Source organism: Ixodes scapularis, unplaced genomic scaffold (genome assembly GCF_016920785.2).
Source record: "Ixodes scapularis isolate PalLabHiFi unplaced genomic scaffold, ASM1692078v2 PGA_scaffold6__148_contigs__length_123643588, whole genome shotgun sequence".
Taxonomy (NCBI): domain Eukaryota; kingdom Metazoa; phylum Arthropoda; class Arachnida; order Ixodida; family Ixodidae; genus Ixodes; species Ixodes scapularis.
In genome coordinates, this window is record NW_024609881.1 from 28,773,530 (window position 1) to 28,785,324 (window position 11,795).

Sequence of the window (11,795 nt, forward strand, 5' to 3'; positions counted from 1 at the left end):
CAATTCGAACTTTGCATTATTCAAACAAATTTTTGATCCCCCTCGAGTTTGAATTAACGAGATTCGACGTAGTGGGCCTGATTGCGGATCGTGACTTGTCTTGCCGGGGTCGGGCGGCACCACCGGCAGCCATTGCATGACACCAGCTAATGCATGAGACTCTATGGGAAAAATGGGAAAAACTGAAATATCTTACCTTAGTAGGATGTTCTTCACGATGAAACATCTATCGTGTTTTCTGGGAACGACCGTTAATATTCTGGGCACCAACATCAAAAGCGTTAGAATACCAGTCATGTTTCAGGGTTGAGGGTAGAGGCTCGAGACTTCGTTGGGCGCACCTAAACGGTGATGCGGTTTAATGAGACGAGAGTAGCCGAGCGTCAGTGTGGAGTCGTTCGTGATCTCAAAGTCATCAGAGCTTAGCAGATGATAATTTAGGAGGCCTTTACTGGTGACATTTGCATAGTTTCAAGCTCTTGTACAAAGTACTTCTGCTGCAAGCTTTTGCTTTGAACTGCAGTGAGGGCTTTTGTGACAAACTAAAACTCGGAGCGTCTCGTTCATTTGTAGAATGTGTCACTTATTGAGCAATTGAAGCAAGCGACGCCGGCATAGTCAGTGGTGCTCCGGCACATTTTATTTTTTCAAGCAGCATTCAAATGCTTGACAAATAGCGATTCAATCTGCAAACACCCGACATGATGATCGCAGCACATCACAAAATACTCGCCTTCCAACACTGCGTAGAAGCTTCAACATTCCTACTTTCGTGTTTCACCTATAGACTCGCGTCCATTGCCTGGTGTCCAGCAACGGCCGCTGGTGGCGCTACCAACATACTCCCGATCCAGCCTACTACAGTAGAGATGATCAGTGTCCCGCCATCTTTTAGTGTGTTTGTGCATAGCCTCCTGTATAGGGGAAAGCCTGTGCTTTTGGCGCTAGGATAATAGACAACCAGGTCACGGTAAAAGAGGTAGGAGGAGTGGTAGGCGAAAGGGAAAGCATCTCGAAAGAAGCGCCACACTGGTGTCGCAAAGCGAACTACTGCTCTTCTCTTTTTTGTATTTTGGATGAGAAACAAAACTATGAACGACTGGCTGCTTCCCGTCCCCTCTTTGTGGAAGTATGAGAATGTACTGAGGAACTGGGAAAAGAAGCTAGATCAAAACTGAAAGGGTAATTGCAAAAAGAAAGACAACTTTCTTTTTTTTGCAAATAAACAAAGAAGAGAAAGAGGAGAGTTTCGGAGAGTGCCGGCAGATCCTCGAGCTTACCACCAACCTCTGTCCTCTTTCTGCCGTGTTCTGTTGTTCTATTTCTCCCAGTTGTGGTGGCCAGCTCTGGCGTCGAGAACTCCCCCTCCCCATATAAAAGGCTACGATTTGTGCAAAGCATTTTGCGGCACTCGAGTCCCGAAACGCCGTCCTGACCGACCTGCGGTGCCCTTTCTTACTTTCCTGCCACAGACCTCAGCAGTGCCATGCTGATGGGCCAAGGGTTCATGGTGTCAACGGTGTCGCGCTACTTCTTCCTGCACCCGCAGCCTGGCACCACCGCCACCAACACACTACCACACGGCGCGGTGCAGGTCAACTCCACGACTCGGCTGCAGCCGGCGTCGACCGTGGCTACGGCCACGGCTTGCGGCGACGGCCGGCCAAGATCGTCTGCTGCCTCGCTGCCTCGACCGCAGGCCAATGCACACCAGGCCGCTAGCCGATACCTGGCTGCATTCGCATACTGACCTCCCCGCTTGGCCGACGGTTCGTTCCAAGCCAAGCCAAGTCGCTTGACTTGGGCCCTCGGATTGGGAGAGAGTGGTGATGTGAACGGTGGTCTTATTTATTTATTTATTTATTTGAAATGCTGCAAACCTTTCGGCTCACGCAGGTAGGGTAAGAAACAGAATAGCTTGTGCCACACTGAAAGATATAATTATATTAACTGGCTACACTAAAGCCTTGATAGAACTTTACAATAGTGAAGGTTTCCTGATAACAAACTTTTCATAAATATCCCCCACTTAATTTTTATACTACTGCAAAGGCCCATTATAATAAAATCTCACTAAAATAAAGTTTCACTATAATTCACTTTATAATAAGGTTTAATTATAATTAACATTCAATATAACGAAGTTTCATTATATTTTAACATAATTAAGTTTCACTATAATGAATCTTCACTATAACAAAGTTTCGCTCGCAACTGAATTTATATCGGCCATCGCTATTTCATTGAGAGAGGCTCTACTGAATGACAAGGGTCAAAGTTCAAAAATTGTTTCACACACGTGCCACCAATTAAACCTGCATTTCGAATGCACAAAAAAATTGTCAAGTGCACCTTTGTTCCATTTCTATGCGTTCATTTTTTGTCAAAGCAGTTGTACCACATAAATTTGATCGCAAGGAACTGTTCACATTGAGGCATTCCCTTTTGCCAACCGACCGCCATTCACGACACCACTCTTTCGCCGGTGCTGGAGGGCTCGTTCCTTGGACCCAAACTCCTTGCGGAGTCCACTACATGGTACTCTCCGGTGGTGCAAACGCTCATTTGCCTCTAACTACACTCGGCGGCAAGTTTCACATGCCACGCCCAGGCTAGCGTGATTTCTGCTGTGCTCTTTCGCTGTCGAAGCTACTTGTGCAAGCGTGCGGCTCTTTTGCATCTTCTTTGCACGGGAACGTTTGCAAACGGAGTACAAGACAAAGCCACGTGCTCTCAAAGCAGTGCGGGGGGCCGCAGAGCAGTGTAGAAGCCACGCTGGCCTCGACAATGTGGCATGGGCAAGTCGACGCCGGGCGTGGCGGGACGCGTGGGACTTCTTTCTGGTAAATTATCGCGGGCGGTTTTTCTGGGCTTCCGACAGGCGGTGGTTTCCGCCGGATGAGTTTCGCTTTTCCCGGCGTGGAAACCGTTTCTTGTATCTTCAAACCTCCGGCTGCGACTGTGCCTTTTTGTGAAGCGTTGAAGGTCTTTCGTTTCGTTTGTTTCTTTCATGGCTCTTTCTGCTTTCCCATGCGACTCCGACATTCCGCCGGCTTTTGTATTCTTTCGCGACGCCCACGCCCCATTCCTTGCTGTCTTTCCGCGACGGCTGCAAACGTGCTGGCAACAGCGGCGATTTTTTGGCTGGTTGCAGACGACTCAAATCGTGCCAGGTGCTGCGGCGTTTCGTTTGGTTTTGCTTTCAAGCTGCTTCCAGCGTCCTGTTTTCCCGTGTCCAAAATTTTCTTGTCGATTGCACGTCCAAGCAAAGCATAGAGAAGAGGGGCCAAAATGGAAGTTTGTACAGAGAACACCCTTTTTTTCGACGATTCGGCGTCTCATCGCTGACTCGTCTTGGGAAAACGGGGTCTAGCTTCTGATTGGTCCGCTTCAAAACCAGCTACACGCGATCAAATGGAGCAACAGCAGAGGTCGATCTAGGTAGCTTAGACTCGCTGTAGGTACACCAGGTCACAACCAGCAAAAGGTTGTGGCATTGCCAAAAAAAAAAAAAGATGCTGCTGGAGTTTTTATTGCGGGGTTTATTGCCAGTCCAGCCATTCATCGTCACGTGAGGATGTCCCGTAGCCCAGTCGACGGTCTAAAGCTTTTAGCCCGCTAGTTAGGTTAGTTAGCGACGAATTAGCAGAACAAAGCTTAGCAAGGGTGTCGTTTTGCAGTGAAGTCTGTTGCGGTGCTTCGCATACATGCTCGTTATTTGTTGAGAAGTCGCTTTCGATTCTTTTGCGTTCGCGCGGGTGTTTTGTAGCTGGCCGCTCCGCGGCGTTCGAACGTGGTACGAGTCTGTGAATAGCGTGCACATTTGTAACATGAACATGCACATTTGTAAAGCATGGAACAAACGCCGCTTCAGCGGCGGCTGCACGTCGAACACGCCGTTCCTTCGTAGACCTGCACTCCCCGCAAGCCGTTCTCTGCACGCGACGTAACTCCAAGCACATCGACTCGGCGCACAATACGCCGAGAATCTGCGAGACCTTTGGTAAGAATGTACTACTGTACCCCTCTGTCTAATGCGAAAAACAAAAACCTGACACGCTTTTCCGAGCTTCGAATGGATGCTTCCCGCAGAGCTGTACCTCGAAATTGGAGAGGATGTTTTGTCCGTTCATTGAGGAAATGAGTCCTCGCGGTTCCTTTCATTGGATTTTGTAAGGCTGACACTGCGGCTGCTTTGCATCTCTTTCGGCTGCAGCATTTAAAGCAGTCTTCGGAGGACGGACTAATCTTAATGCCGCCTTGCCCGACAGAAGAGCTCGCCCAAAGAGTCGTCGCAGATTCTCGGCCTTTGCGTTTCAATCCTCGAGAACTCGTCAATGCACAATCGAGTTGATCCTCCTGCGACCTCTAAACTTCGTCTTTGTAGAACAATCAGTCGGCCTCGGGCCAGTCCTTGCTCCTCGCCACACAGCTATTTATTCCTCCCGCCACTTACGGGAGGATGGTCTTTGAGGACGATTTCGACTATTTTTAGAATGTAGACGTCCAGAAATCTAGACACTCGTTCCATCTCTGAGCTCGTCTGTTCCCACTTCGTCTTTATTTGACTCTGCCAAGGAGAAAATAGACAAAGCCCGCCCTGTTGTCTGCCATGACTCATTCAAACTAACCTCGGAAGTTTAAACTTTCTCAGCATTTTCGGTTAACGCTTTAATAGGGCTACCTTAATACGGCGGCGGCATAATGTTCTTCTCACGTCCAACACGTGAGTGTGCCACGCCAAAGAACTCGTAGAGGTCAAACGTACCAGGCATGTAAGTTGATTGTACAGTCTAAAAGTGTGGCGGTGGCTGTTGGTGTTAAACAATCCTTGTTCGCAAGAGATGGAATCTTTCTAGTATCAAGGGTTCCTTCAAAATCTATTCTCAGACTCCTGAGCTTTTAACAAATTTGTATAGAGAGATCAAACTGTATATCTTCAGTCCTAGATAATCATCATACAAAGAACTTCTCAAAAGGGCGTCTTTGGTGCGAAATCTTGCAACCAAACTCCCAGAGGGCCACGAAAATTTTCTCTCTGCAAAGACGAGGCATGGTTCTTTCATTCCTGACCCTAATTGCGCGTGTTCCGAAGTAGAATGCAAGGGTGTGCCGACGTAATGCCAGCATGTGCCGACATGGTACCAACGTTGCACATATTGTGGCTCGAGTTCTGGACGATGCAAGGGACGTCTGGCTTCGCAAGGTCGAAACCTTTCTACGAGTTTGTCTTTTAAAACTCAGCCAGACCTCTCGCGTGTTTCTGCATCAGGTGAAGGAAGAAAATTGTTCATGACTCCGCTGTTCCCACTGTGGAGTTTGCTCACAAAGTGGCACGTTTTCGGGTTCTCATAGGCCACACAACCCCGGAATTCCTCATACAAAAAGCACTTGCGCACGACTGTTCGGACGAGAGATGTCTTGGCCACGCACGAATGGGCGCCAGATTAGTATCCAGGTTATTTGGGTCATCTTTCCACGCCACCTGTTTTTAAGGTTCGGAGGCACAATCTTACAAATGCAATAGACTCATTATTTCAGACTCCAGGAAACCGCAAATTTTGTATGAAGTATCAGGAATTCATCTACATAGGATGCAAAATAAAATTATGCTTTGCCATATGAATGGCTACACATACACAGCAGATATTTGATGATTTCCTCTACATAGGCCTACTGATCGTAAGCAGGTATGCCACACATGAAACATTTGTGAAATGTTTTGTGTAAGTTCATTTATCCCTCAAAAATGCTGTTTATCGTGTACTCTTTAGACAGCACATGCCAACTCAAAACAAAATTAAGTTTGTTCATCGGGCCGAGAAGTTGTCTAATAGAAACTATTAAGCACGGGACACGTGAGCGATGAACACGGGCACCGTGTGGCAGTTTTCATAGCAATTTTAAGAACAAAGGCAAGCGGCCACATTTGTGTTGTACGAGAAACACTCGGAGTAGAGCCCCTCAATCAGCTACGGTCAGAGTATTGACACTCCCCGATTATCTCGCGTGTGCCACCATTTTGTTGCGTAGTGTAGAGCGAGCACAATTGCCAACGGGGTCTTGGCCCCGCCAAGGTACTTGCGTCGAGAATCTCGGGCAACACCCTTTTGCTCCATTGCAGACTTTCTCAACATTTGTGGTGACTGGAAAAGCCTCTCCCGTGATTTCAGAAAGGCCTCGGGAAACTGGCAACAACCGTGAGGACGTTTCTCAAGCTTTCTTTCGAGGAATTGTGCCCGTAGAGAGAGCGTGTGCAGGCGTAGAAACGCGAAAGCCCGGGCGGTGCAGCCTATGAGCCGGAAAATGTGGTACAGCCACCTTTTTCCCCTCTGCACCTCACGTGTGTCTTTTTCCTGCCTTCCATTGTTTCCCACATGTCTTTCCTCTCAAAGTTCCCACAACAATATTTTCGAGGGAGCCGCGTTCAAGACGGCGGCTCCGCGATTGACGCAAACCGAGGCGGGGATCGTCTCTTGTTTGGGCCAGCAGCATTGGCCGGCGGTCGATGCCCATCGGTGTTTGGCGAGTTATTGACGCCGTTTAAAAAAGTTGGTTAGTTTGGCGAAATTTCAACAGTCACCGAGTTGCCTCAAAATTGATTCGATGCATTAGTAGCCACATCTGAACTAGTAACCCAAATTGCAAGCCGGAATAATATTTTTTAGATACTTTATTTGGGGAAAAATATTTTAGTTACAGAAATGCCACTTTCAGACAGGATCTCTTAGGAGTTCTACAAACTGATAAGAGTATACTTTTTAAAAAACAACTCTTTAAATGAAAAAAAAAAATCCCAAAGAAAAAAAAATGAAAACATTTGTTTTTTTTTCAAATTCTTTTTTTCTCGGTTTATAAGTGGCAGACACCATATTTCTAATTACTACAGTCGAAAAGCGCACATTTATATAGTTACATCGATTCAAGGCTTCAGGCTTGGGCTGTTTACAGGCACATTTTGAAAAGCTTTTCCTGTTCCCTGAGAACTTGTTTTTTTGTGATCAGTGAAACTAATATCTCTAGAAAACGAAACTTTCTAGTTGGCAGACTTGAATTACTAATTTTTTAGAATGGCGCTAAAATCATAAGAATGGTTTTGTTGCAGTCCCTACCGTGTTAAGGGAGGCATTGTAGAAAAGTTGGGCAAAAACATCTGATAGAGTCGAGATTTTCTCAAAAACTATAATAGATAGGAAAACAGTGAGCTTACATTTATGCTTAGCACAATAAACTATACTCGGCGTGAGAATTTAATATAAATTAGATGAGAGACGACAGAGAAATGATCAAGACCAAGGTCTCCCCTTAAGACGGGGATGAACTGAGCTAGTTTGTTATACATTGGGAAGAACCAGCTGAACATACAGTTACAGGAACATTCATACAGATGAGAAGAGACAGAAAAATGTGTGAACAACCACTGGGCTACCAACTTTTTTATTGATAAACAACTTTCTCAACTAGTTTTTTTTCCTTGTTTTTGTTTTACAACTTTGCCTCCTTCTTGTATTTATAATTATTAAAAGGGCTGTAGCCTTGCAGGAATATTTTCTTTCTGTCATAAAGCAAAACTGATGGGTAACTAATGCAATTTTCTTTCTTCTCCTCTGTGGTCAGGGCCTCCAACATCTCTTGCGCGAGCTTGTTTCTGTGGTGTCCTAGGGGGTGACTTGATTGAGCTTGGCCTTGCACTTGCATTCACGACAGTAAGCGGCTAAGTGTCCTGTCGTTGTCAAGTCAAAAAGACAAAAGTCGGTCATGACCCCGCAGCACAGAAAAAAACACGAAAACCTTTTGCAGTAGTCCCTTGTATTCATGGTATCACCCACAAATTAAAAAAGATTGCAAGCCAATAAGATGTACAAGTGGTGTGCTCGGCACCGAATATAGCCTATTCTATGTGCCGCAGGGCGAACCAGGCACGAGGCAACGTGAAAAATGTATGTGGCACAAATCATAGGACGAAATACGCCCCGTCTGATGTGGAAGTGATCTGCAACATTCCCTTAACATGCGGCCGTCGCTACATTGGAGAAACGGGACAGTGCATCAACGAAAGAACACGGGAACATGCAAATAATCTTAAAAGCTCGACAACAGGACACCTAGCCACCCATTGTCGTGAATGCACGTGCAATGCAGAGTCTTGGGACGCCACAGAAACGAGCTCGCACGGGGCCCTGGCCATAGGAGAGAAGAAAGAAAATTGCATTAGTTCCCCATCAATTTTGCTATACAACAGAAAGAAAATATTCCTGCGAGGCTACAGCCCTTTTAATAATTAGAAATACGAGGGGGGGGGCACACAGTTTGTGTTGCAGAAACAAATAAAGCAGAAGAAACAGAAAAACAAAACTAGTTAAGAAGTTTATCATTAAAACAGTTAATAGCCCAGCGGTTGTTTGCGCATTTCTCTTTTTCCACTAATCTGTATGGATGTTCCTGTAATAGTATGTTCAGCTGGTTCTTCCCAACCTCCTCCCTCCCCTCAAAAGCCGTAAAGCAGCCAGAGAGGAGGAAACCCTTCTCAATTCTTTGTTTCCGTTCGGGCAGAAGACGATTCTGTATGTTGACTTTTAAGAGAAAATAGACCGATCTCACCAGCCAGTTTGACTACGCCACCGCTGCCGCAATGCATCTAGGGAACTTTAGTCTTTCTGCACGTGCAACAACCTCGCTGGAGCTCTGCGCATGAGGAGCACCAGATGGCACAAGCCCCTTGTGCACTACAGCCCGCCTCCTGTGAACTAAAGTTATGACGGCATCACGCATGCTCTGAACGCTTGGTGAGATCGGTCTATTGCAGTTGAGAGCTCGTATACCCCCCTTAAACTACCGACACAACATAAATTTTGTGCAACGAGCAGATGTGGCGGAACCGGCACAAAAAGACTGTACTATTACTCTATAAAGCGGCTGAAATAACTCGCTCGACACTAGCTCGGCATCGTCCAACTAAAGGCGTGCTTGTTGGCATTTACATATCACGTCTTCCTGCCGATACTCTGGGCTAGGAATTGTCTCCTTTGTTTGGCAGAGGTCGCATGCAACAACCGTCTAGTCGCCGATGGCCCAAGAAATGCAGGGCACAGAGTTCTGGGCGTACCGCAGTCGCCCCGCAGCCGGCGAGATGGCTGCACTGGCCGACGCTGAAGAACGAGCGGCAAAGTGAGAGGCGCGAACGTCGCAAGCCACGCCCTGCAGTTCTTGGGCCGTCGGCGACCACGGTGTCTTTCATGAGCACCACGACCATATCTTGTCCGACAGACGAAGTTGTACTCTTATCGCGCCGACGTGCGTCGCATCAAACCCGTGTTTGTACGAACATATCTCTCTCACCCTCTAGTCTTGTTGGGACATGTTGCGTCGCGCATACTCAGCATCTCGGACGAGTTTTCGTTTTCACTGAGCGTGTGTGTCGAGACACCTTCGCGTTGCACAATTTACGTCGGCTTTTGAGTTTGTACCATTCTCTTTGTCGTTCGTGCGAGTGACGACGTGTTTGCGTTTGTGTACATTACGAGAAGCAGGGTCTTTCATTAGCCTGAATTGTTATGAAACGCTAACAGATACTGCAGCTGATACAGCTGCGCTCGATGCAGTTGTTGATGCAGCTGCGGTTGACATAGCTCCACTTACGAGCGTCTCGGAAAATTGCGCACAACCGGAGACCCTCTGTTTATATTCCAGGTTTGCAACATTGTTGCTGTACTAGTTCTTTTTAGTAAGGCATTTTAGTACCGAGCTTGGAAAGTTCACGCAGAAAATTCCATACAAAGTGGCAGAAACGGAAGAGCTGGCAGTTAGACGAGCCAGAAAAATCGGTGCCTGCACTTAAGGGGCTCAAAGCTTTATCGAAGGTGCGCCCGAGAGCCGCGCTTGTGGTACCATCTTTCGACCGGCATGGCAAGCACTTGGTCGAAAGCAGGCAATGCCATTGTCTGCTCGCTGCATTTCTCGGGAGACGGCGCAAGAGGCCAGACTCTCGAGTGATTTGGCCTGCGTCCAAGCCTGTCGTCACAGTGATGTTCTAAATTTTCGCAAAAACGTAACTTGCGAAAAACTTTAGTTTCACGAGGTAAAATCCATCACCAAACTCTACGTTTGCCAGAAATTTTAACCTTTCTGTACTTTGTTTCAACTATTTTGTGCTACATTGTTGAGGCTAGCTTAGCTTTCACAGTGCTGTAGCCCCACACGACTAAGAGAGCATGTAGCTTTTGTCTTGCGCCTCATTTGCACGTCCTCTGGTGCGAAGGGGGTGCTAAATAAAGCCACGCGCTTGCGCAAGTAGTCGGAGCTGTGCGGAAGCTACACAGTACTCTAATAGTTGTCGCCGAGCACAAGTGCAGGCATGGGCTTTTACGGCTCGGCTCATTTCACTACCAGCTTCTCCACTTATGCCCTTCTACAGATTGGAGTTGTATGATTCGTAATCCTTCTCAGCTTGTGTTTTTTCATGTCGTTTAGTGCTTGAACATCCGAACCAAACTCGAGACCAGATCGTGCAGGCGACCGGAACCAACGCTCGTGCTCGTGTGTTGGACGGTTTAGAAGTTTTCGCTTTCGGAAAGCAGCACACGTAAACAATTTTTGATGTTCATCATGAGCACAGTTGTGCTGTGTCTCTGGGAACAAATGCGAAAAGTATACCAATCAAAGTTCTAGTCATCTACAGTGTTCTTTCTTGTGGCACGGGTGTCCTCCCCCCCCCCCCCCTCCCCCTCCCCTCCGTCTCCACTTCCTGTATGTCTGCCAGTCCAGTCCAATTCACGTTTGTGGCCACACAGGCAAAAATCAGTCGAGCTGAAGTTGGATTATGGAACCGATTGCAGCCGGAAATGAGTGTTAATCCAGATGAATCCAACTGAATCCAGCTTGAACCAGTTCCAAAATTCAGCTCTGGGTGGATTGAAGTCCTCCTTGAGCCCTTCACTCCCTGCACATCTGGAATGGATTGGATTCAGCCTTCACCCCAGATCATCTCGGGTTCTAGTGCCCTAGGTATTTTTCTGGTTACAACCCCTCTAGTCATTACCCGAGGCAATGACAACACTAGATTCTATGGCAACCATATTTTTTTTTCCCCACAGGCTGCGAATGCATAAATGTCGGGGACAGTTTTCCTCACACTCTGTCATGCCTGTAACTTTTTAAACATTTTAAAATCAATGATTCATATGCCAACTCTACATTCTTGTCCATTGTTTTCAAAACTCACTTGAATTTTTCTATGACAAACGCAAGAGGTGCCTTTGCAAGGCTGGCCCTGTCTGTGGGTATAGTTGGATGTGCATCTTCTATACCCTCTCGGTGTGATGGCTAAAGAACACAGCTTTGCTGTCGTCTGGTAACTACAGCAGACAACACCACAGCTGTGTTGTCGTCCGCTAGCAGACGGCTAGTGATGCGTAACATTTTCTCTTCACTCTAAGGGAATAACAGCTGGAAGCAATATATAGCTAATTTGATCTCACTTTTCGTTGAAAAGCTTGCGGTAATGTGAAGGATAATCGAATGTCACCAGAATCAACCTGTTGCCATCACCTTGGTATGACAAAGCCAAGTGAGGGAAATGCTGCACATAAGCTTTTTCTCCAAAATCTGCATGCAAGGAAAATGCTGCAGGTAAGGTTTTTCTCCAAAACCTGCGAAACAAATTCCGCGTGTAATGATTTTCTTTAAAATTTGGATGTGCATCTTCTATACCCACAGACAGGGCCAGCCTTGCAAAGGCACCTCTTGCGTTTGTCATAGAAAAATTCAAGTGAGCTTCGTGTTTTCGCTAGTCACTA

General features: G+C 46.8%; 1 protein-coding gene across 1 annotated transcript in view; it reads left to right on the plus strand.

The window, feature by feature from the left end:
• LOC8033351 (organic solute transporter subunit alpha) overlaps positions 1 to 8,252 on the plus strand; it is a 35,874-nt gene extending 27,622 nt beyond the window's left edge. Inside the window, exon 8 of the mRNA XM_040500736.2 lies at positions 1,473 to 8,252. Within this exon, the coding sequence (XP_040356670.1) occupies positions 1,473 to 1,750 (278 nt within the window). The 3' untranslated portion in view covers positions 1,751 to 8,252. The remainder of the gene's footprint in view (positions 1 to 1,472) is intronic.
• The last annotated feature ends 3,543 nt before the right edge of the window (positions 8,253 to 11,795 follow it).